Source organism: Equus quagga, chromosome 6 (genome assembly GCF_021613505.1).
Source record: "Equus quagga isolate Etosha38 chromosome 6, UCLA_HA_Equagga_1.0, whole genome shotgun sequence".
Taxonomy (NCBI): domain Eukaryota; kingdom Metazoa; phylum Chordata; class Mammalia; order Perissodactyla; family Equidae; genus Equus; species Equus quagga.
Window position 1 is genome coordinate 63,340,961 of NC_060272.1, and position 25,896 is coordinate 63,366,856.

Sequence of the window (25,896 nt, forward strand, 5' to 3'; positions counted from 1 at the left end):
TTTTAAACGACAGTGATCTGAATGGAAAAAAAGGGGGGGCACAAAATAGTACTTACCTACTGATTGCAGGTGTGTAAAAACAATTCAGGCTATAAATGTTCACTTGGAAAAAAATTATTTACAGCCTTCAATGAAGATGGCAACATGCTGGGCACTGACAAGAGAAAGGCACAGACATGCAGGAATAACGCGCAACAAGGAAGTTCAAGCTGCGGTCTGGGCTCCCTCAAAGGCCCTGTTAAGCTCTCAACTGGACATAGGGCGTGGTGGACGCCAGGGGGCGCTCCAAGCACGTCTCCACGTCCCTGGCGCCCTCGGGGCCGCGCGCGCTCCCCAGGGCGCTCCGGGCGCGCCGCATCCGCTCCCGGCTCCGTCCCTGCCGCCTGCCGCCCGCCGCCAGGGGGCGCCGCAGGCTGCCCGGCGCTCGGCTCGCAGCCCCGGAGCGCCAGCGCGGGCGAGCGGCGGGGGCCGGCCTGGCGGCGGCCATGGACCGCTTCGTGTGGACCAGTGGCCTCCTGGAGATCAACGAGACCCTGGTGATCCAGCAGCGCGGGGTGCGCATCTACGACGGCGAGGAGAAGGTAGGGCGGCGCGCGGCCCGGCCCGGCCCCGCTCCCAGCCCTCGGCGCGCACCCAGGCCGGCCCGCCCGGCCTCCTCCTGTGGGCCCGGCTCGGGCCGCGGCCTCGGGCGGCGGCGCCTCCCCACTGGCGTCTCCCGGCCCCGGCTCCGGGTAGGGAACGTGGCGGCGCGCGCGGCCGACGGCAGCTCCCCTCCTCCCGCCGCCTTCCTGCTTGGCGCGGCCGGGCCTGCGCGCTCGGGGCGGCGGCCCCAGGCTCCTCGGTGCACCGATCTCGGCGTCACGACCCGGCAGGCCGGCCCCGCCTTTGCGAGCTGCGGCCGAGCCTCTCCGTCTCCTCACCCGGGGGCCCTGGTGGGGGACCTCGTGGCAGCCGCGCGGTTCCAGTCTGCGCGGGCCGGGGCGGGGCCGGGCGGCTTTGAAGGGATTTCTGAAAGGAGGTGTCGGTGGGTGGCTGGGACGCCCTCGATAAGGATTCTTTATTGGGAGTTACTTTAGAGAGCAGCCTGTCCCGTGATGTCGCGGGCCCTGCCGGGTGGTCCAGGCGGCACCCTTCCCAGATGCGTTTGCACATTAGGAGGAGAAATAGGAACTGTGTGTAAACATTGTGTGGAGACGTCAAACTACGGGCATTTCATCCTATTCTAGCTGAAATGGATAGGCTGGAATTAGGAAAATTTTAAAAACCCGTTTACTCACTAGCACTTTTAGTTCCCAGAAGTTTTCACTTGCCCCCCCTCCCCTTCCCTGCAGTTTGGTTCATGAAACTTCCTTTTGTGCTTCTGCACTCGTTCGTGGAGCTGCTCGGTGCTTGCAGAAGCCTGGGCTTCCTTCCTCCTGGATGCTGGAGGGCAGGGGTTACCCCGCTGCGACAGGAGACCCAGGTGTTCTGCCTCCCGTAGGGCGTTTCCCATGTACTGTTTGGCCTGCATTGTTGAGTCAAGGTCTTTCTCTTAAATATTTGCTTGGACTTACTCCATTTACTGCCTCATTCTTTTTTTCACTTGATCTCACTTGGGTTTGCATCTTTTGGTTGAAGTGACAGCTCAGTGTTTTTGTTTTTTACACCAAGGTCCCACCTTTGGAACTGTTTTCAGTGGGAAGCGTAATCAACCTGCGTTAGCGGGTTTGGCTACGCCCCTACTCTCAGAACCCATGCTGACAGTGATGCGGTGATCTTCAAAGACTTTTCCAAAGCCACTCCCTACAGAAAGTCACGCTTTCTCTGAGCACCGCACTCTGTCGTTCTTTGTGATTCTAGTATGCAAATTAGGAACACTCTGCCTGGCACATAATATAACTGTGATATATTTAAAACAATAAAAAAATCAAAACCATTGGTACCTGTATATAAAAAACCATTACTAAACCAGCAAATTCTAGTTTTTGCTTTTAAATGTCTTGCTTTCTGTTTTAGCAGACAAGTAGATATAGGTATCAGAGGATTAAGAAGAAAGCTGTGGGAAAACTAGTTGAGAGCCTTTGATCTAGCCAAGAATTCTCAACTGTTCTAAAAGCTGGGCGTGGTGAGAGAGGGGTGTGGCTGTCTTGAGTTGAAGCAGAGCTCTAAGAAGAGCCTGCTCCACGCTGTGGCCCCTGGGCTTGGTCTACTCGGTCACTTGCTGAGCTGTCCCTAGTATGGCTGCGGGCCAGGCTGATTCCTGGGGGAACGTCCTGTGTCCTGGCTTCCTCCTCTACTGGAACGCTTCCAGACCTCACGTGGTCTAAAGACTCTAGGAATCTGCACATAGGCCTCCAGGTCTGATCAAGTTTCCTTTCAAAATCTTTCACTGGCTCCATTGATCTAGGTACTGCCGTCCAGGCTTCTTAGCCTTCATGGCTTTGGAGCCCAACACGTTCCCCAGGCGAGTGTGCAGTGGCTGTCTCAGAGACCGGCTGGGCGCTCCTGGAGGGCAGGAAGGGTGCCTTACTCAGCCTTGTTATTTTCTGGCTCATTGTGGGTATGAAATATGTTTTTTTAAAAACCCTGAATAAGTGGAGCATCTACTCTGTCCCAATAATTTTGTACATGATCTCGTTCAATCCTCTCACTGGACATGTGAGGTGAACATTTTACTGAATGAGAAAATAACTCGCAGAGAGAAAGTGACTTGCCCAAGATCCACAGAATTAGTTATCAGGAGAGACAGGAGTTAAATATCTGTTGATCAGACTCCCACAGCTTTGTTCACTGCGCTGCGGCACTTCAAAAATACAGCAGTCACCCGTGGCAGCCTCTTTGTGTAATGTTTGATAGAGCTAATCCTCCCACAGATGAGGACAGAGACCCTCAGTTGACAGTAGAGAAAAACTGTGACCTCTCCAAGGTCCACAATTAGTAATTAGTGGAGCGAGAATAGGCTGTTCTTCCCACCGCCCAGGTGCCTCTTGTGAGTAAATTCGTGCTTGCTTGTTTATACAGGCATGGATTTCATGGGCTCAGTATGACCACATAGTGTGTTTTCATAAGCAGTGTGGACAGGTCATTTGTTTCAATTCACAGAAGCTTCTCTAGCCTCAGCCAAGTTACAAAATAATGTAAGAAGTGTGTTAAAATAATGTTAGTAGTGTGTAAAGTGACAAGTTGGCAGCATATACTAGAAGGTTTAGAAAATGTTTATTTTCTTACAGCTAGCTATTTTACTTCTAGGAATTTACCCTTGGGAAATTATCAGAGAGGCAGAAAAATATAATGAATGAGGATGCTCGTCTCAGCTTTATTATATATTATATATTATTAGGGAAAAATTGGAAGCAATCTGAATGTCCACCAAAGGGGTTGGTTAATTAAATCTGACATGCCCTAATCAGTATGAGGAATTGCTAATGACAGGCTGCTAAGTGAAAAAAGCAAGTTACAGAACTGTAAGTATCATGGCCTAGTTTTATCTAAAGATTGTACACACACACACATATATGTATACACGTACACATATACGTGCATGTCTGCGTGTATACCTGTGTGTGTACACAGACACACTGCCTAATATGATTATGAGTGATTTTCATTTTCTTTTTTAGACTTTAAAAAAATGTTTTGCAGATTTTCAATAGTGTATTACTTTTATAACAGAAAAATGTTAAATTAAAAACAAAAGAAGTGCAATCAGAGCTTATTCAGCAAATGCCTAAATTAGATCAAGTTTTTAAGTAGTTAACATTATTCTACCTCTGAATGGTAGAAGCAAACCAGCTGAAACTTGTCTGTCAGATTTAGCTCATAATCCTTGGAATGCCTGAAGGGAACTATTACACAATTTCTTCCTTGGAGCAGCAGCGTTTTTCATTTGCACATTCTTAATTGACATAGCAAGGGAACATACTCTGGCTTCAGCTTTACATTCACATCCTTATACTTGGATTTCAGTAAGATAACATGCAGTTTCTTAATCAGAGTTGTTATGCTCTGATGTAGCATCATGTACTCTCAAGTTGACTAAATATTTTCTTTTGGAAAGGAGAAATCTTAATCATTGGCAAAAAAGAGATTTTTAAAATATCTTAATCTCACTTCTTTGGTTTCGCATACAGATTAACCAAAAATTTGAAGCCAGACTGACTTAAGTTCCAGGAATATGTATATTCTATTTCTGATTCAGAGGGAAACATGGAACTCATGAAGTTTTTTCTCAAAAGTGTTGAAATGCTTTGGTGGGAGAATCTCTCACAGAGTGTATTTCACCTAGATGGTTCAAGAGGTCTCTTACCGTTAAAGCTTATTAATCATATTATTTAATACTTTCTAATATTAATATATTAGTAATACAGTCATACCTTACTCTTAGAAAATAATTTTTTAAAATTCACATCAAAAATGTGTTGATTATTTATTATACAAGGACTTTTTTGGCAAAAAACAAAGTGTTTTGGGGCCAGCCTCGTGGCCAAGTGGTTAAGTTTGTGCGCTCTGCTTCAGTGGCCCAGGGTCCGTTGGTTCAGATCCTGGGCGCAGATGTATACACTGCTCATTGAGCCATGCTGTGGTGGCATCCCACATAGCAGAACTAGAATGACCTACAACTAGGATATACCACTATGTACTGGGGCTTTGGGGAGACAGAAGGGGGGAAAAAAAGAGGTAGATTGGCAACAGGTGTTGTTAGTTCAAGGCCAATCTTCCTCACCAAAAAGCATGCCTTAAAAAAAAAAAGTGGGCCAGCCCCGTTGCGCCGCAGTTAAGTACGCAGGTTGTGCTTTGGCAACCAGGGTTCACTGGTTTGGATCCTGGATGTGGACATGGCACGGTGTGGCAAGCCATGCTGTGGTAGGTGTCACACATATCAAGTAGAGGAAGATGTTAGCTCAGGACCAGTCCTCCTCAGGAAAAAGAGGAGGATTGGCAGATGTTAGCTCAGGGCTAATCTTCCTTGAAAAAAATAAAATAAAATAAAAAATTTTTTAAAAAGTAGATGTTTAAAAACAAAGGTTTTCTGCATATGTTTGATTTAACAAGAAATAATTTCTATACATTTGAGAGTTACATGAAGTTATATATGCCTGTAACAAATTTCTTTATCATTTTTTTAATTAGACAAATAATGAAGTTGTTAAATATGGGTAAGCCAATAGAAGAAACTTGAAATAATCAGTAATCCTAGTACCCACAAACAGTTACTTTAGGCATATTCTGTGTGTGTGTGTTTGTGAGTGTGTGTATGTGTTTGTGAGTGTGTGTGTGTAATCATGCTATCTATACAATTTTTTAAAAATGTTTTTATTTATTTTTTATTTTTTAATGAGGAAGATTCACCCTGAGCTAACATCTGTTGCCAATCTTCTGCTTTTTTTTTTTGCTTGAGGAAACTAGCCCTCAGCCAACATCTGTGCCAGTCTTCCTCTGTCTTGTATGTGGGTCGCCGCCACAGCATGGCTGATGAGTGGTATAGGTCAGCTTCTGGGATCCAAACCCATGAATCTGGGCCACTAAAGTGGAGCATGCTGAACTTAACCACTACACCACCAGCCTGGCCCCTATCTGTACCAGTTTGAAACCTACTTTTTTCTATATTAATATCATGAGTAGATTGTAATACATTGTCAATTGCATACATAATTAAATTTATGATTATTTTTACTTAAGAATGATATATAATGTTCTAATTGATTATCTACTTGACCAATATTTATAATCACATATTTTAAACTCAGAAGGATTATTATTTGTAATAAACTAGACCCTCTCTAAAATGCTTTCCTTTTAGTTTGTGTTGTAAGGCAACCTTATAAATGGGACCAACTTTGGAACTTTTGAAATAATTAATTACCCCTCAACAGTGTACAAGCAAGTCCTACCTTGACAAATTCTGCTTTCTAGTAATTAGAGTTAATAAAAATGCTTTCAGTATATTTTTTGCTTTTAACGGAAATGAAGTGGTTTGATTTATTAATCTCTTGGGTTCCAACTCTAAAATTTGCTTATTTTTCAATGCATGATAGCAAATTATGAAGATTAAAGATTTGGTCCTAAGGACCTAGCTGGCATTTTTTGTGATTGTATTATAGTTGAAAAAACATTGTTACATTTATATTTTGAGTAGGTGATACAATCCCATGATAAAAATTCAAAAACCACAAAAAGTATAAAGTTAAAAGGCTCCCTCCCACCCTTGTCTCTTTGTCACCCAGTTTCCCCTCAGAGGCCACCAGCACATCATTCTGGAGAGCTGTGTATATATGTCATACATAAGTATTTGTATAAAATATACTGTTTTTTCCATTTTAAGGTATAAATTTGTAATATACTATGCATACAAAGTTCTAAATCTTGCTTTTTGCACTTTATCTGGGTGGAGAATTTACCATATTTCATCAATTCTAAATGCACATTTCCCCCCCACATTTTAACAGCTCTGGAATTAGGATGCATCTTACAATCAATAGCATCTTAGATTTTATCAAATACAGTAAGTCCATAACGAGTCTCCTTGATCTTTTTAATGACTGAGTAGTCATTCGTTGTATAGAGTACATTTCCCCATTGATGGACATTAAATTGTTTTCTACCTTTTGCTTTTGACAAACAGCAGTGAAGAGCCTAGAAGCATATCATTGTACACACGTGTGAATTCCTCTGTGGTATAAATTCCTAGAAGTGCAATTATTGGGTCAAAGAATATGTGGTATTTGTATTTTTGATAGATATTAATACATTGCCCTCCATAGAGGTTGTCCCTTCAGCAATGTGTGCAAATGCTTATTTCCCCTATGCATCACAAGCACAATATTATCAAACTTTTTGACATCTGCCACTCTTATGGATTAAAGAGATTTCTTGATGTTTTCTGAATTTGCCTTTTTCTTATTATCAGTGAGATTGGGCATCTGTTAATGTGTTTGAGTCACTAGTAGTTCCTCTTCTCTGAACTTTCTGTTAATAGTCTTTGCTCATTTCTCTAATGGATTATAGGCTTTTTTCTTATTGATTTGTAAGAGTATTTTATATATTGAGGAAATCAGTGCTTTGTCTCTGTTTTGGGTTAGTTATTTTCCCCAGTTTTCCATCTTTGCTCTTGGTGGTTTTTGCCATGAAGAATTTATGTGCATATGTGTATGTGGAATTGAATTTATCAGTCTTTTCCTCTAATGCTAATGGGTTTAATGTTTTTCTTAGAAAGACCTTCTTCACTCTGACATTATTTAAAAAATCCTCTCAAGATTTTTTTCTAGTGCTTTTATAATGTTTTTTCTTTTTAACTCATATATTTGGTCCATCTAGAACTTATTTTGCTGTAGTATGTTAGGTATAATTTCAACTTTATGTTTTTTTTCTACTGGGCACCTCAGTTGTCCCAGTGCCATTGATTGATTCTCCATCCATACTTATTTTTGTATGTGCTTGTATCTATTTCTGGATTTTCTTATTACTTAAAAATTATTTAAAAAAATTATGTGAGTGTTATACATGAATTCAATCTCATGGTAAAAAAAATTCAATCAATGTTGAAGTAGGTAGTTTTTAAAGAGGGCCCTTTGCTTCTCTTCCTTCCATTTCCTCACACTTTTTCTGAGATAATCATTGTTAACAAATCACTGAGTATTCCATTTAGACCTTTTTCTACTGCTTCTGTGTGTATGTATGTATATATATCACACGTGTATGTATATGTATATATATGTGTATATATATATCTCACATGTAGTTTGGGGGAATATGGAGATTATCTATACCTACCTATCTATCTGTGTGATTACATTATATGTAATAGGCTGTAAACTGCCTTTTCCTCCACTATGTCTATGTCTTAGAGTTCTATGATAGTCCGTCTAGCTCTACCTCATTATTCTTTTTAACATGCATGGATTCCATAGTATGAATGTAAATAGTTGATTTAGCTACTTCCCTATTGTTACACTTCTAGGTGGTTTGGAATTTTTTCCTAATTTTAGCAAGGCTGTATATATAGCTTATGAAATGTGTGGCACTGCTTCTCTTTAATTGGTGGTAAGCCTAATTCTAAAATGTGTATTTATATGATTAAGTTACTCTTGTGTAATTCGTGAGAAAGAAAATCTGGACCACACTGAGTGATATGTTATTAATATTTTGTGATAATCTTGTCTTTCTAGATAAAATTTGATGCTGGGACCCTCCTTCTTAGTACACACCGACTAATTTGGAGAGATCAGAAAAATCATGTAAGACAGAGTTTTTGCATCTGTTCTAGGTTTTAAATCGCTGAAGTTTTTATTCCCTTTCTGGCAAATCTATATGTGGATGTAATAAATTTTCATTTTCAGAATGTCAAAAGAGTGTGACCCATGTGCTCTCTTAATGGAGAGCAGATAGAGGAGTTAAGGTGTTGTCCCTCATTCAGCTCCAGAAAAGTCTGTAGTTACTGAAGAGGGAGTCACGCTGACTCTTGTCTTTTAAACACCAGTCAGATCCTACCCCATACGTGAATGTTCAGTGTGTAATGGGAACAGTTCTCCTATTGGTTGTCAGGGGTCCTTCAAAAAATTCATGCGCTCTCAAAACAGTCTGTTCTCCCTGACTGTTGTTGAGAATGAGGAGGATGCTGCGAAGTGTGTGCTTTTACCTAGATACCAAGAAGAACTGCCTCTAAGTCACTCAGCAAGAGGAGAAACCCCCTTGTTTTTTCATTTCTAGGAAGAGAGAACAGGTTATGTGTATAGAGCTGATATCTTTATTCCACAGAGCTTTAACTTGAAAGTGTGTGTGTGTGTGTAAATTTAAGCGTTGCCGGTAAAATAAGCAGTCTTTTCTACATTATTTTCATAATTCCCTCCCCTTGAAATGTCAATTCCACAAATAAACTATATACTGTACTGAGGCTCTGTGAAAGGCCACTAACCATTGCAAAAACTGAGATTCTTTTTGCCCCTGAGAAACCAATTTTTGCCCCCTTAGTGGTGCTATTACCCTTGTTGATAATGCATGCCTTGGAACTGTTAATGTCGTCTAATTCTTTTAAAAGAAGTATGCATTCAGGAAAGAAATCTTTTTTGGAGGGATTGGCATCCTTAATCCATGTGTTTATAAATTAAATAATCTTTGTGTAATTCTTTGATGAGCATATAAAGAGGCTAATTTAGAAATCATTAGACCTATTAAATTAAAAACCAGTCATTTATAATAATTTTCAAAATTCAATGTACTAATAAAGGGAAACTACATGAGTGTTTTCTGTTAAAAATGAATTGTGGGTGGATGAGTGAAGGCTAGAAAATTATAAAGAAGAAAAATCACCCATATGACACATTTCTTAAAGTTGTTTTGATTTACCTGTTCTATTTTTTGTTTTCCATATAAGAATATATTATATGTAAAAAGTTTTCACATAAATACTGCTTTTTAAAAGATGTACCTACTGTAAAAACAAAGGAAGTTACAGCAGCTTTTAAACCTCTTATTTCTTTCATGTAGCAAAATGCCACCACAGTATTGTTTTCATTCAATTTTTCCTCAAGTTTATTTAAGGAATAAAATCACATTCTTATTTTTATTATTAAGTATCTTAAAGGTATATGGCACTCTATTAATGCTATAAAACAACGATTTCTGACGAGTCTCCTGAATCGTGTTTTCCATCAATTTCCTCCTAGGAATGCTGCATGGCCATTCTTCTTTCCCAAATTGTATTTATTGAAGAACAGGCAGCTGGAATTGGGAAAAGGTAAGGTCTATATATTACGGACTTTATTCACAAAAATGTTTCCAGTCAAGCTGTTATCACTAACTTAGTTGCTCAATTGCTGTGCTCTGAGTGCACATGTGGGAATGAATCTGTTGATTGTGTTTGGGGGCTTTATAAATAAAAGGAGTTCCCCGTAGATGGTATTTTCCCACCTTAAACTCATTGATGAATGGAAGTCATTTTTTTTTTTGAATTATTTTATTGAGGTCATAATGGTTTATAACATTGAAATTTCAGGTGTACATTATTATTTATCAGTTTTTGTATGGACTGCATTGTGCTCTCCATCAATAGTCCAGTTTTTATCCATGACCATACATATGTACCCCTTTACCTTTTTTGCCCCCTCCTCCCCACCCCCTTCCCCTCTGCTAACCACTTAATCTATTCTCTTTGTCCATGTGTTTGTCTGTCTTCCAACTATGAGTGAAATCACATGATTTTTGTCTTTCTCTGTCTGGCTTAGTTCACTTAATATCATACCCTTGAGGTCCATCCATGTTATTGCAAATGGGATGATTTTGTCTTTTTAAATTGCTAAGTAGTATTCCATTGTATATATATATATATAACATCTTCTTTATCCATTCATCAGTTGATGGGCCTTTGGGTTGCTGGAAGTCATTCTTTAAAGCATGAATCGAATACTAAGGTTTGCTATAATATCCTTGGGTGATAATAAATGTGGGCCAGCTATCTCTGTATGTATTTCCACAAACATTTGCTTTTACATGTCTGTGTATGTATCATTCAGTACTTAAAATCAGAACTGACCTGTCTGAGAAAAATAACTGAGTTTGCTCCTATTTCTAGTTGATCATTAAGTTTCTCAACTTTGACTTTTTCAGGTATTAGTATTAAATAGAGTATCATAATAGTTATTGTCCAAATTGGGCCATTTATAAGAGTACTGGGGGTGCTGTGTACAGTTAGACCAGGGCAAGCATAAAATGGTTCTGTCCCAGGCAGATCAGGAGATGTGCTCCCCCTGGTTTAAAGCTACAGGTTAAAGTCCTTCTGTTTATTCAAGTATATCAAAATTCTGGCTTTATATTTTAAGTATGCATAATTGAGGGCAACTTATGAACAAATACTGCTGATAAGGAATTTTTTTTTTTCCATGTGGGCTGATCTTTAGCTTTAGCTGAGTTAGGTACTTCAGTAGAAGTTAAACAAATGTTGAGCTTCACTGAAAATGCAACGCGTGCCTTAATTATAATGATGTAGCTAGCATAAGAGATTGCTTGGCATAAAAGAAACTAACCAACATTTTGAAAAGATTAATAAGGCATAGATTTCTAGAGTAGGCTATTTCTCTGATTTATATTTTCCCCCTTGTCACTTTTCTCCATCTTATTAAGTTCTTTTTTTAAATTGAGGTATAATTGGCATACAGCATTATATTAGTTTCAGGTGTACGACATAATTCATTATTTGTATATGTTGCTTTTCTGATTAAGTTCTACAAAGTGAAACTTTAAAAGTGTTCCAGATCATTTGCATTTTCCCCTGCTTTGCCAAGGAAATCTAAACTCTCTAACAAAATTACTTAAAATATTTACCTTCACATTAGTGTCTTATTTTTAAACATCTCCACTGAGGAGGAATTCAGTAATGTGGCCACGTTAACTTTTCTCCAGTGTTCTCTTCAGTTCCCAGCTCCTCCCCCCAAACAATTACCGTATCTCATGATTCAAAGGTGTATGCATATTTTAACCTTTTAACATCTCTGAACCCAAGATGCTTCTTGGATTTGGTGAATTTAAAATTGATGAAATATGGTAACTGAATAACTTAAGAAATGAATATATGAAAAAATTGGCCTGGATCTTTTATGCTGACTTTTGGATTTTTAAACTTCATTTTGTATCATACTCTTTTAGCTTTTCACTGGATTTCCTTTGACAAAATCTGATAGTAGCTCAGGTTTTTTCGTTTTAAAGATTCTGTAATACCTTTGCTCAGTCACTTTATCCTAATTGCCATGGTTTTGTTGCGGTACTTGACAGTGCATTTCAGAGAGTCCTGTGGTTCTGGTTGCACAGTTGCTGTGCTCACTCCACTTAAAGTTGTTCACCACAAAGGAACAGATGGAGGATATAGGCCCCAGGTCACTAACCAAGGCACCCGTTCTGTTGAGGAGGCCTCACACATGGTCTGTCAGTTTTACAGTGATGTTTAGGCAACTTATGGGCCTAAACAAAGTAAAATTGAGTAATAGGTGAATCTGTAATGTGGTCAGAAAGAGAAGCTCTAAGCTGGGTATCCAAGATATTTGAGTTTTTGGTTTTGCTCATCTTTATAGAAGATTGTTTACTGAGCAGGCTGGGAAAAAAAGAGGAAAAAAGACTTATAAAACTGAACAAATACAGTGGTATTTTTACTAGCATAGAAGATCACGGTAGTCATAAAGATTGTGGTAGCTTGTATTCCTAGAGTAGGAGTGTTTCGAGAATTGTTTTTGCTATTGGATATCTTTCTAGATCATGCTGTTGACTGAGTGATATTTTCCAAAAATGACACTGTAGAATGTTAGTTTTGGATGGAGTTTTAATAAAACGTCAGCTGGTCAGTTTTACCCAGATAAGTTTTCACATTTTGTTTTCAAACAAGTAAAGAAATATGCTCTGCAGAGATGATAGGCCCCCTGGCAACCTCGGGCGATGACTCTGTAGATGGGAAACCCCAATCATAAACCAAAATCGTAAACCACCCCAAATTATGAGAAGTTATTTTGAACTTATTTCCTAAAACCACATTTTTATTAATCTGTAGAGCTAGTAACCTGAACTTTTTGGTTCATAGTTTGTAAGTTTTAAGTAGAGATCGTTTTGTTTTGTTTTGTTTTTTTAAATTTTATTTTTCCTTTTTCTCCCCAAAGCCCCCTAGTACATAGTTGTGTATTTTTAGCAGTGGGTCCTTCTAGTTGTGGCATGTGGGACACTGCCTCATCATGGCCTGATGAGCGGTGTCATGTCCGTGCCCAGGATTTGAACCAGGTAAACCCTGGGCCGCTGCAGTGGAGCACGCGAACTTAACCACTTGGCCACGGGGCCGGCCCCTAAGTAGAGATAGTTTTTAAAGGTTCATTAATAATAAATGAATACAAACTTTAGAAGGATTCCTTTTAGGATGTTCTTTGTTTCTGCCTGAATTTTAAAAGTGATCTGAAATATGTTAAAAGTTATAAAAATAGAGTTAGTGATTTTTAAAGGACAATTAAATACATTACATTCACCCTTTCTTTAGTGCCAAAATAGTGGTTCACCTTCACCCAGCTCCTCCAAACAAAGAACCTGGTCCGTTCCAGAGTAGTAGGAACTCCTACATCAAACTCTCCTTCAAAGAGCATGGCCAGATTGAGGTAAGTTTCTAAAGGGATAAAATTGACCAGAAATGTGTTCTTGTATGTATTTTTGTTATTGTCTGTTAATATGATGGAGGGCAATATTGTACAACACACCAGATTTCACCAGACTTTTACAATAAAATTTTTATGATATCTTAAGCCTTATCAGTGGAGAATATGAAGTTTAGGTTTCAGTGGGAACAGGAAGCAGGAGGGTGTGGTCACAAGGAAGGTGCCGAGGCTGGAAATGTGCTGAGTCATGCCATTGGGCCCCTAGTAAAGTTTTGAGGTGTAGTTTGGTTAAAGGACAGAGTATAATGCAGTGAAATGTTAAACTACCTCAGTATCTGAAAGCTCACCAGCCTTAAATCAGTCAGTCAATCTTGATTAACTCCACACAAATCTGATCACCTAAGTACTTATTCCATAGTATGATAGTTTATATGTCCTGTTTAATAAGTTGCTGTGCAGGTATTCTTTACCAATGTGTGTTTATCTCCGCATCGATAGCATTGTCGACAAAAATAATCCATAACCAATCTATAAATGAAAATTTGGGTGAGTTTATTCTGAGCTGAAATCTGAGGATTGTAACCCGGGAGAGTCTTTCCACAAAGGAACAGATCACTCCAAAGAAGTGGGGATATACACGGTGGTTATATACCCTCAAAGAGTATGTTTCACATATGATTGAAATGTCCCTTTTACAATAGTCCCGAGGGTGCTCTGTCAGCACAGCGATTGATGGAAACAGCAGATAGGTCTGCTCTCTCAGTGAACCCCGCAGGGTGGCAGGTCTGTTGCCTGGAGCTGGGCAGTCACAGATGAGCGCTGCAATCAGTTCCCAGCCTAAAGAAAGATGCTTAATCTTTAAGGAGATGCCAACGTTGGGGGGGGGAGGGAAGTTGCACCTTTATCTCAAAATGTCTAAGCAGATATACAATGCGTGCTCAATGGCCACAGTCAGGCCCTTTTGGAAAAAAAAAAACAAAGTCAGGCCGAATTAGGTTTATACCAAATGGCTTCCTCATATACTCCAATATATCCTATTGCTTGCCATTTCAATTTGTCAGCATCAATTACTTAAGCTCTTTTTTTCTTTTACAGCACCTCACCCAGGGCTCCTCTCACACTAGGCACTAAGAAAATATAAGTGACTAACTGAAGTCATTCTCACCCTAGTAGAAAAATATCATTGATTTTTTTGTGAGCATAGGCATTTTTGGCCCTAATTTCTGGCTTCACATTTTAACTAGACAGATTATTTTCTGCTTCCTTGATGGATAATAGTTGTATATTTTTCTTGGCACTGTGCCTGTTTTGCTATAGATTGAAAACAATCCACATATGCAGGATTGTTTAAAGTAAGGCTATTTATTTCATTGTCACTCATCTCTTTGTTGAGAATAGCGCACATTCTATAGAAGGTCAGTTCCTTTTTTTTTTCTTTTGTACTTTCTGAAGTTGATCCAAGAAAAGAACTTCCTTTGATTTCTTTTGATGTCTCTGAGAATTCTAGGCTTGTTGGAAGTGACTGAACAGGCCTTTCAACTAAAGAAATGTTAAGTAATGATTTGTATGAGGATGTCACAGCCTGACTGACTCATTTCAAGTGTATGTATGTGCATAACAGTTTTACAGGCGTTTATCAGAAGAAATGACCCAGAGAAGATGGGAGAATATGCCAGTTTCCCAGTCATTACAAACAAATAGAGGACCCCAGGTATTTGGAAAGCTGTTTTTTAGTTCAGTATTTTCAGCCTTGTACTTGCATCATTAAGGGAAAAGATTTCTGTGGTTATAAAACTTGCCAGAAAGAAAATAATGAGATACTGACTAAAAATGTATTTTCTCAGAACCTAATTAGTGCTCTGTAGACAGTAAATACTTAGTAAAAATAAATGACTGCTTACTGGAGTGATTCTTGGGGTGGTGGAAGTTAGAGTCTACTCACTGCGTTCTGTTATATATTCGTTGTGGCATCTGAGGAAACAGTACCACTGGGTGTCGTTTCCCAGGCCAGTCTAAATTAACCACCAGCTGTAGGCAGACATTCAAGTGTGGAAAAGTAGCTTGTATAATTAACTGTCAAGCATCAAAATTTTAACTACAATTTTTTGCACATTATTACATGATATACATAATAGCTTGCCAAAGGACAAAAATGAATAGGAAATTAAATTTATATCTAAAATGCACAGTAAAAATACGCCATTTATTGTATGTTCAGTTTTTCTTTATAATAATTTGAAGAGCATTATGTTATGGCAAGAAACCAACAAATGTTTTGAAAGGAAACTAGCTGTATTTGTATGCTGTTTTTCTTTGGTTCTTTGTGCGTCCTTTCCCGCCATTGAAAACACAATGTGGCGGGTTATAAAAGATCGTGTCCTTCCTATTTTGTATGTTTTATTTTCTACTTTTGTTTTTCAGCCAGGAAGAATAAGAGCTGTAGGAATTGTAGGTATTGAAAGGAAACTGGAAGAAAAAAGAAAAGAAACTGACAAAAACATTTCTGAGGTAACTCTTATACAAGTTCTGGTCAGCTGTCTTTTTCAGCCATTTGTATTTATCTTTTTGGATACAGCTTTGACTAAATCCATTCTGTGTACTGGCATGTATTTAGTTTGCCTAAAGCCACATAGTCTCTTATTCCATTTAACAGATCTATTTCAGGTTGGTGTAATTTAGCCAAAACGTGTTTTAAAAATCTTTTCCAAAAATCTTTTAAAAAAGAAATGCAAATTTGTTTTCTGTGATGTTAGAAAACATTGTGGATTGCTGTCTGTAAATTTTAAAGTCTAGATGGAGTATTGGAAGATACTCCTGATAAATTCAGGGTCCTCTTTAAAATTTATTCTGGATGTTTGGTTAACTTGGTCGAGGGAAATTGCTGTTCTGTGGCCCTTGATCCTGGCTGGACACCACACTGTTTTATGCTGATGACCGCTCAGGGACCAGAAGCAGAGACAGTAAGAATGGCTCAAACCAGGCCATCACTTCCACAGGAGAACGACTCTGAGCATGTGACAATACAGTGTTTCTGAAGCTTCCTCATATATGAGGAAATTCAAGTGAAGGGGAAAGAACTCTAGTTGAGAAAACCAGTTATGCGTTAGATTCCGCAGTTAGTTAATATATCTAAACATATTTGTTTTCCCGTGTTTATATAACAGTGGTCTTAGGTTTTTATAAAATTATAGTATGAAGTAATTCTTCAGTTTTTATGATAGTTTTTAAGTAAAATTCAGTTGATTAGTGCTGTTCATAGAATTTCAGAGATGTAATCAATCAAAGTCAAAACTGCAAATAGTTATTGAAAACTTGTATTAGTCAAGTTTCTCCGGAGAAACAGAACCAATAGGAGATAGATAGAGATATCGATCTCTCTCTAGATACAGCTATATCTCTATATTTATATCTCTCTCTATATGTACACATGAGATTTATTATAGGGAGTTGGCTCATGTGATTGTGGGGACTGAGAAGTCCCACAATCTGCCATCTGCAAGCTGGTGACCCAGGAAAGCTAGTGATGTAAATTCTAATCTGAGTCCGAAGACCTGAGAACGAGGAGCGCTGATGGCGTTAAGTCCCAGTCCAAGGGCAGGAGAAGACTGATGTCTCAGCTCGAAGCCATCAGGCAGAGGAAGAAGGCGTTCTCCCCTCCTCCAGCTTTTTATTCCTTCAGGCCCTCAGCAGACTGGATGAGACCAACAAACATAGAGGGTGGCGATCTGCTTTACTCAGTCTGCTGATTCAAATGCTAACCTCATGTGGAAACACCCTCACGGACACACTCAGGATAATGTTTGATTAAGACCTGGGCGCCCTAGGATCTAGTCATGTTGACACATAAAATGAACCATCATAGTACCTATTCTGGGCCCACTAATTGAAAATACAGATTATTGTTTAGGAACAAAGGGTATTTGAAGTGCCCGTGGTCTAGGGTTGCTGATCGCATATTTATGGTAAAGTTGTACGTGTTCCTTAGCCCTGTGAATTTCCTGCAAATTGGCAGCTGGATCCAGAGGCTTGATCAGATTCAGGAGGTACATCATGTCTTTGTTTATGATGTTGGCAGCTGTTAATGTTCAGTGCATAGATCTCTTGGTTCATTTGTGGTTGCAAATGGTGATATTTTATGATTTATTTTTCATTTATTGGAATGCTTTTTAAAGAGATGCTTCCCTTCACTATTTGGCTACTCAGTGATACAGTGCATGCGGGGAAGACAGGATGAGTGCTTTTTCCTTTACCATCAGGATGATAAATTGTTCTTTGTCATCCTCCAAAGGTGACTAATTAGATTTTTTCCGTATATTATTATGAATTTGTAAATTTTAACATATTTGATGGGTTTCAACCAATTGCAGTTATCCTCTTTTAAGCACAAATTGTCCCATCTTTGGCCAGTGGGAGCCTCTTCAAGTTGGCTCCTGAGTGCTTTCGATGTGACCTGGTGGACTTTGATAGCTTCCTCAATATCTGGTGTGACAAAAGTCCCAGGACCGTCTTGTACATTTCCTGCCCCAGATCTGTAATCTGAGAAGCTGTGGTTTCTTTTAGTAGGAAATAGTATTTCAGAACCACAGTCTGCCTGCCGGGCGTATGCATCTCTATTGGGTTGATCTTCATTTCTAGGCCTTTTCAGTGGAAGCAGGATTTTTTCTTTGTTTGTTTAAATATAAGTGGGTCACGAGGTCATACTGATACTTCCTTTCAAATTTAGGACTTGCTATCAAATAATTACTAAAACATTTAAAAAGAATTTTTTATGTATATTCTCTCCATTCTTCCCACCTTTTAAAAATAGGTGTGTTGTATCTATATCGTCTGAGCATTCAAGCACTACAGACACTTGCCCTTTGGCGCTCAGCAGTCTCAGCTTTCTAAGTAACTGCATGTGTGAAATCGCCAGTCCGTATGGTGACCTCCTCTATTCTTTTTGGTCGTCTGAAGCTCATCTTCTAGTAGATTTTTCAGAAAGTGCTCATGGGAACAGTGTTCCCTGAGTTCTGGCTTGTTTGTGTTCCATACACATGAAGGTCAGTTTCGGTGGATTTAAAATCCTTGGCTTATATTTTCTTTGCTCGAGTGCCTTCAATATGTTACTTTCAATTTTTTGTCTGGCATGAAGTGTTGCTGCCAAAGAGTGATGATAATCTAATTTTTCTCCCCTTAAAAGTCACTTGCTATTTTTCCTAGATGCCCAAATGTTGTTTTTCTTTTCTTATAAAGCCCAGTAATTTTACAGGAATGTGTCTATTTTTTAGTTATTCTGGGTTGTTATTCTCAGGTACACAATGTGCTTCAACATTTAGTTTCATAAATTTTTTCTTTTAATTTCAGGGAAGTTTTTCTATATTATCATTTTCAATAGCTGCTCTGATGTTTTCTCCTGAGACTCCTATTAGCTGTATGTTGCCTGTCTTCACTGTTTGTGACTTTCTTTCAACCCCTTTTTGTCTCTTTCTTCATTTCTTTTCTATTTAGAAAATTTTCCTCTTTTTCACTTGTTTTTCTTAAGATATTATCTGTTGTGTTTATTCAGTCTTGTGTTCTTTCTAGTGTAGTCTTTATTTCGGAAATGATTTTTTAAAAAATTCTTTCCTGAATCTTGTCACCTCGTTTCTGATTTATATTGCCCTTTCACAGCTTGTGTCATTTTATTAACATCTGTCAGCTCATCATGAAATAGAAGGTTAAATTTTGATCTGATCCGTGAGCATAGCTTTCTGGTATGCTTTCATTGTACTGCCATTCTGCTCCTTATTTTCTTTTTTCCTATAATAATTCTGTGTGGGATTTGACCATGCTACTTTGCTGTTGCTAATTTTCATATGAGATTAGTTTTCCTGACCTTTTAGAGGAGGATCTAGTTCAGGGTAGCTTTTCTTGTTCCAGGGAGCTCACTCTCTGCTGTGTTCATGCTGTGTTCCAAAAGGGGGCAGCTTGTTTTCTCTGCTTCCCTGACCCTGTTCCCATCCTCTGCTTCTATCTGGACCTTTTTTCCCTTTCTCTCGATTATCCCCACCTTGCTCAGTTTCTGATTCCTCTCTCAGTAGTTTCTCCCCACTGTGGTGGCTGTCCTGGAGGGGAAGCCTGGAGGGTCAGTTTCCAGAGTTCATAGGCAGCTTCAGTCCTTCTGAGGACCCCTTGGACCACCCACTACTGAAGTGGGCAGAGCCCTCCCAATTTTAGTTGCTGTTCTCAGATTGGCCCGACTCACCTTCCCCTGACTTACTGTTGGCTCTTTTGGGGCTCTCTTCTCACACTTACCAGTCACCCTGTTGCTTCCCTTTTCCTTCTCTGGCCTAGATGCTGATGTCTTGCAGGTCTTGTGCTGTTGGTGGTTTGTCCCCACCTGCTTGTATCTTGGGGTTTTTGTAGATATCTTGTCCCTTACTTTTGTCGTATATGCTGCCTGTGGGTTTTTGGTTTTGAAATCTAGTTGATCTCTATGTTTTTATGTTGGGATTTGGAGAGATTCAAAAACTATGCTGCCACAGCCACCATCTTCCCAGAATCCTGGATTCTTACTATCCAGAGAAATAATCATCTCAGAGCTTGTGACTAGATTTGGAACCAGGGTTATGAGAACTCAGGCCTCCTGATTTGCAGGCATGTGTAGTCTGCTACATCATGGCCACTCTCTTTGCCACCCAGAAGGTGCTATCACTGTCTTCTTTCAGTGACTTTTGTTGTCATCCTTTTTTTGTGACACTTTTGGAGATGGCATGGAACAGTGAACTAATTTTGCACATTACATGAGCCATGCATCAGGTGTTTTGGATAGTGTGGTGATGAGCCAGACAGGCAGGCAAACAGGCATGCCCTTCGTGTGAGAAACACTGTGTTAGGAGAAAATCATGGCCATAATAGGAACACATAACATGACCCCTAACCTCAGAGTCAGAGAAGGCTTTTGGCAGAAGTGATGGAAGTCAAGGCCTCACAGATGAGCAGATGCTAGTGGATGACCATAGGATAAGAGGATCTAGGTGGAGGGAACAGAATATACAAAGGCACGGAATCGAAAATATTGAAACAGAATTCAAGAATATATAGTCGTTATTGAAACTAATAACCAAAGTAATGACTGAAAGTCAGTCAGAATTAATGCTATAAATCAGCTTAAGAGGTACCCCATGGTTTTAAAGCACGTGCATTTTTCTCAAAATTGGAGTGGAAATTTGACTGCGGATGTGGTAGAGGGATAGCAGGTTTTCTAAACTGGCAGATAAAATGATAGAATGGGTATTGCTTTAATTTTTATTGTGGGTGGTTTCTCCACCCATGTTTTGGATAGTTGGCTAATTCCAAATTTTAGAATAATAGAAATAGAAATGAGGAAGCTTTTATTTGTGTTTTATAATTACTTAAAATATTTTATAGGTAATTCTTCTAAGGCACTAAAGTATATTTTTTACTGACTATAAGCAGTGAGGGCTAATTTATAAGTCTGTGTGGACTTACTTTTAGCTTATTTTTCTATGAAAATATGAAACAGTAAATAAAGTTATTTACTATATACAATTTTAAAAGTGTTGTCTTGCAAGCTTTCTTTACATAGGTAAAAAAATACAATATTTTTTATATTCAAAGTAAAAATCTAAGTGTATAAAGTGTTTGTGTGTTTTATTTTTGAGAACTAGGTCGGTGTTTGATTTGCCCTCCATTTAAATGTTAGAATTGACTTAGTTTCAGAGCTGGTGCCCAGAGTTTCCCACAAAACGCTTCCTGCATCTGCTGCCTGTTGCTGATAAGAATCCTGTGTTTAAGCCTTTTGTTTATCTGAGGAAATTCCTGTTAGGTGTGTGCACATTCCCCTTTGTTTTCAGTACGAGCCTCCCTGAGTCGGCCATAAGAGTCTTACACAACACTCTATTCTTCTAGCAAAGTCCTTTTGCAGATGGGGGATACTTCCCTGCGTGTAATAAAGATGGGCATGAGCTAATCAGAGCCTCTTGGCCACTATTCTACGTGGACTGAAAAATTTTTCAATTAGTGATAAGTTGCAGAGTTGGTTTTACAAAATAACATCTGTGTGCATGTCTGTTAGACATAAGATATTCTGCACTAGAAGTATATTGTTGGTAACTTAAAGTAATTTATTATAAATGTGTCTGGTTGAGTTTGAAGAGGCCTTTGAAGTGGATATTCAGTGAAGTAAATTAGCAGTTGATGGGTTTCATTTAGATACATTTTGGTGGTATTTGAGTGTTTTTGTGATATCTGCTGTAGCCAAAGCTACAGGTTTAACGTGTTCACCATTCAGAGGCTGAGGTTTCAGTAAGTCACACCTGCTATTAAAGTCAAAACTGTCATGCACAGAGTGCTCCTGCAGCCACACGTGGCCGTTCTCAGCCACGGAAGCTTACGACGCTTTGGTTCTTGCCCTCCCATTGAGAAAAACTGAAAAATTTTCTTACTTGTGTCAAAGAACAATAAATAATATTTTCTGAACTATTAGTTATGTTACCTTTTATTTGTTTAATCACTGTTTTCTCTTTGAAAATTTGTATTTTACAGTTTGTTTTGGAAAATTTATGTTTTCTTAGCTAAATTGAATTCTTAGAATAAGGTAGATTTATTATTCGTAGACATATTTATATAAATAAATTGATATTTGTTAGAAAATTTGATAAATTTTTATCATAGGGAAGAAAATAGTGTTTCATTACTTTAAAAAATTTTAGTTCTTTAGGCAGATTTCAACAAAGACTCATTTCTCATTTCAGGCCTTTGAAGACCTCAGCAAGCTGATGGTGAAGGTATATGTCGTTTACACCCATTGGATTCATACCAATTATGATACAGTTTGGAAAATGTATTTCGTTAGCAGACATTTTGGGGACGTGATTTCTGTCTTATTGTTCTTTTGACAGGCTAGGGAAATGGTGGAATTATCAAAATCAATTGCTAATAAGATTAAAGACAAGCAAGGTGACATCACAGAAGATGAGGTAAATAGGTTGCTTTTTAAGGCATTGGAAACTGGGTTACACAAGTAACACAGTGATGTGGTGGTGGTTTACCAGTTTGCTTTCTTAATGTAGTGGTTTATTTCTTTTAGCACTTGAGGATATATGAAAGTGCTAAAGAAAAAGTGAACCGTAAAAACTTTGTTAGTTCTAGTAAGATTAAAGGATATTTCGATATCTTTTCCTGGGGTGTGCAAAACAGAGAGAGTGAAATGTATAAGGAGTGGCTTTTTTATACACATCTGTAATTTTGATATCTGTTTCATTAAATTTGTCTACAATCTGCTCACAGCCATTTTCCTTTTTAAGTTTTTGGTTGTATCATTTGGTTGGCATTAAATATAGCATAGTTGTTATCTGAATCTCCTCTTGCACCCAGCTTGTGAGGTAAATGGAGCATGAGATATCAAGATAGGAGAAGGAAGAAAAGTAATCAGATTTATGCAGGGAACTGCTAGAAGTTCACTTTCATATAGTTCACAGTATAGAAACACAGTAGAGGAAATGGGTAGATATGGAAATAATTGAGTAGAATTGAATTGATGATGGAAGGATTTCAAATGTTGGAGTACAGAGACTAATTCTGCATAGCCTTTTTGTGCATTTTCTCCTCTCATTATAGACCATCAGGTTTAAATCCTATTTGCTGAGCATGGGAATAGCTAACCCAGTTACCAGGGAAACCTACGGCTCGGGCACGCAGTACCACATGCAGCTGGCCAAACAGCTGGCCGGAATATTGCAGGCGCCTTTAGAGGTAAAAACAAAACCTAAATGGTCTTTTTAAATTGTGTTGAATTACTTCCATGTCATCAGAAATGGTAACAAGAGCACAACCCTTTCATGATGTGATTACTATTCCACTAATGTGTTATTTTTTCTTTCAAAAATAATAAATTAGTTCTGTGTATTTATTAATGAATTCTTTGTCAATCTTCTAAGTTGTTTTCAATTTCCATTTCGGATATATATAACTTTCTAAATCTATTTGATATGAAGTTTTTGTCTCTTACTTTCAAAAGGAAATATATGATCTCTGTGTATTTAGATATATTCCCATATATCTAGTCTTAATATATAGTTTACTATTAATTATTTCATAATACAGACTCATCTTCTAGTCAGCGTTATTAAGGCGATCAAAACTTTATTAAAGCACTTATGTTAAGAAATATTTCAAACATATGATAAAATAGATAGTATGATGAATCCCTTTGTGCCCGACATCCAGCTTCATCTGTAAGCCGACTTCCACTCAAAATTATTTTAAAGCAAATCCCAGACATCACATCACCTAAACTGTAAATATTTCAGTGTGTAATTATAATGCATTGCAATTGGTTGATTTCTCTCTCAAGTTTTTTTTTTTTTTTTTTTTTTAATTCCATGGGTTGCCCTGTCTCCCGTTTCTTTCCCCCCCCACACACAATTTACTGGTTGAAGAAACTAGTAGGTTTATCCTACAGAGTGTCTCAGAGTTTGGATTTTGCCAACTTGCACGTTAACATGCTTCCCTGCCCTGTGTATTCCCTGTAAACTGGTAGTTATATCTAGAAGCTCTTTTTTTTCCCTGACAAGAGTATTTTATAGAGGGTATTGTGTATTTCCATCAGGAGGTACATAACGTCTGAGCGTCCTTTTTTGTGATGTTGGCAGCCATTGGTAGTCATTATGGAGATCTGTTACTTTATTAGGGGTTGTAAAATGGTGATATTCCTATTTAATTCTATGATTTTTTTCATTTATTAGTTGGAATAACTTGAAATATTTAAATAACTTTCTGAAACATGAAAGAAGAGAGCCCCTTTTTTCATTGAGTAAATGTTAAAACAGTAATAATGACAAGTCCAAGTATTGAATTTGAATTGCCTCAGGGTATCTGAACAGGTCTTCCTGTTTGTAAATACAGTTTTTAAAAGCTTCTTAAGAAATTTTATGATTTCTGATTTCACTCTGTGATTTCTGTTAAATGCCAACTGGTGCTAAGTGTAACGTAATACTTCTTTTGTTTCATTTTTAACAGGAACGAGGAGGAATAATGTCACTCACAGAGGTATACTGTTTAGTAAACCGAGCTCGAGGAATGGAAGTAAGAATAGAATATTTAGATATTCTTTTAACTAATTATAGACTTTCTTAATATAGTACAAATTCCCCTATAGTGAATAGAATTTGAGGAAGCCTTGTGAATATCAAAACTATTTGGAGAAGCAGTGTGGTGCAGTGAATAGAATACTGCCCTGGGGTCTAGGAGGTAGATTCTGTTCCTGGTTTTGCCAGTGATTTGCTGAGTGACCTTGAGTAGCTTACTTAACCTCTCTGGACTCAGGTTTTCTACCTTTAAAATAAGGGTTTGGACGCACAGATACCTTTCAGCTCTAATGTTCTGTGTTCGTATTGCTGTGATTAATAAGGTTGAGTGTGATGCCCCTTCTCTGTGATAGTTACCTGTTTGAATTAACTGGGTTGGATACCAATTGCCTGTAAATGATACAGAAAAAGCTGCCCTGCTTCTTTGGCTCTGAATCTGCAGCCGCTGTTCAACTCTCATTGTCCCTTCACACCCAGATGTCCTTGGCCTCCAGGGTTCTCGCCGTTGTGCCCTCTAAATCAGTTTTGTGGTGTCATCTCCATACAAATGACCCACACCTGTCTCTCCAGCATTCAGCCCGCCCCATGAGCTAAGCCTCTGCTCTGTTCTTATTTCAATAGTCATCATAACTGCCATCAGTGAGTGTTCACCATCCGCCAGGCACTCTGCAAGGGTTCCCTCATCTAGCCTCCCAATAACTCAATGAGGGGCCTACTTTTACTGTCCCTGTCTGGGGGATAATTTGGGGAAGAGGAAATTGAAGCTTAGAAAGATTAAATAATTTGACCATGGCAAATTATTTGGACCCAGGCTGGGCTGGCTCTGGAGCCATTCTTTGTGACTCAGAGCTGTGCTTGTCAGCCACCACATGGGCTGAGTCTTTAAGGCCATGTGGTCCAGAAGGGTAGCCGCTAGCTAGCCACGTGTGGCCACTGTGAACTTGAAGTGTAGTTAATGTAAACTGAGAGGTGCTCTAAGTGTAAATTATACATTGACTTTACAAGATTTAGTACAGAATAAAGAATTCTTAAATATCTCATTAGTAATTTTTGTATTGATAATGTGTTGAATTTTTGGACCTATTGGGTTAAATAAAATGTACGTATTAAAACTAATTTCACCTGTTTCCTTTTATTTTTTTAATGTGGCTACTAGAAAATTAAAAATTACATTTATGACTTGCATTTTGTTTCTGTTGGATAGCACTGCTTTAATGAGTAGAAGTCTGCTTCTTTGTTAATCCTTTTCGCCTTGTAGTGATTAAGCTACCTAAAATCCTTGATAAACGATGCTTTAAGTTTGCTCTTCTGTTTCAGTCGTCATTATAATTATATAGCATCACTCTATTAATTTTCAGTGTAAACTGGATTTTTTTCCCCATTAGTTGCTCTCGCCAGAAGATTTAGTGAATGCGTGCAAGATGCTGGAAGCGCTGAAATTACCTCTCAGGTAAAAGGTCCTCCGCGGGGCCTTTCTGGCTGTAGTCGCTACTCCTCACAGAGTGGACAGGCAAGCCCTGCCCGGTGCCGTCCTGCAGGGCCAGCCACCATATCGCCCCTCTTGAAATTACATTCCGTGTGAACAGAATTCACTGGGCCCACAAGCATCTCTGTCATTCTGGCCTCCATCCTTAGGGCTGGGCGTGGCCTGCGGGTGCTAGTAGTCTGATGGCTGTGGATTGAGGGCAGTGAGAGTAGAATGTAGGCACCTCCCATGAGGCCAGAGTAACCAG

General features: G+C 38.8%; 1 protein-coding gene across 1 annotated transcript; it reads left to right on the forward strand.

Moving 5' to 3' along the window:
• Positions 1 to 425: 425 nt before the first annotated feature.
• Positions 426 to 25,890, forward strand: VPS36 (vacuolar protein sorting 36 homolog). The gene is made up of 11 exons (XM_046664973.1): positions 426 to 581; positions 8,145 to 8,213; positions 9,642 to 9,712; positions 12,983 to 13,097; positions 14,716 to 14,805; positions 15,516 to 15,602; positions 21,830 to 21,862; positions 21,977 to 22,054; positions 22,695 to 22,829; positions 24,096 to 24,161; positions 25,549 to 25,890. Exons 1-11 carry the CDS (start codon positions 486 to 488, stop codon positions 25,615 to 25,617), a joined length of 909 nt encoding a protein of 302 aa, XP_046520929.1. The 5' UTR covers positions 426 to 485; the 3' UTR covers positions 25,618 to 25,890.
• The last annotated feature ends 6 nt before the right edge of the window (positions 25,891 to 25,896 follow it).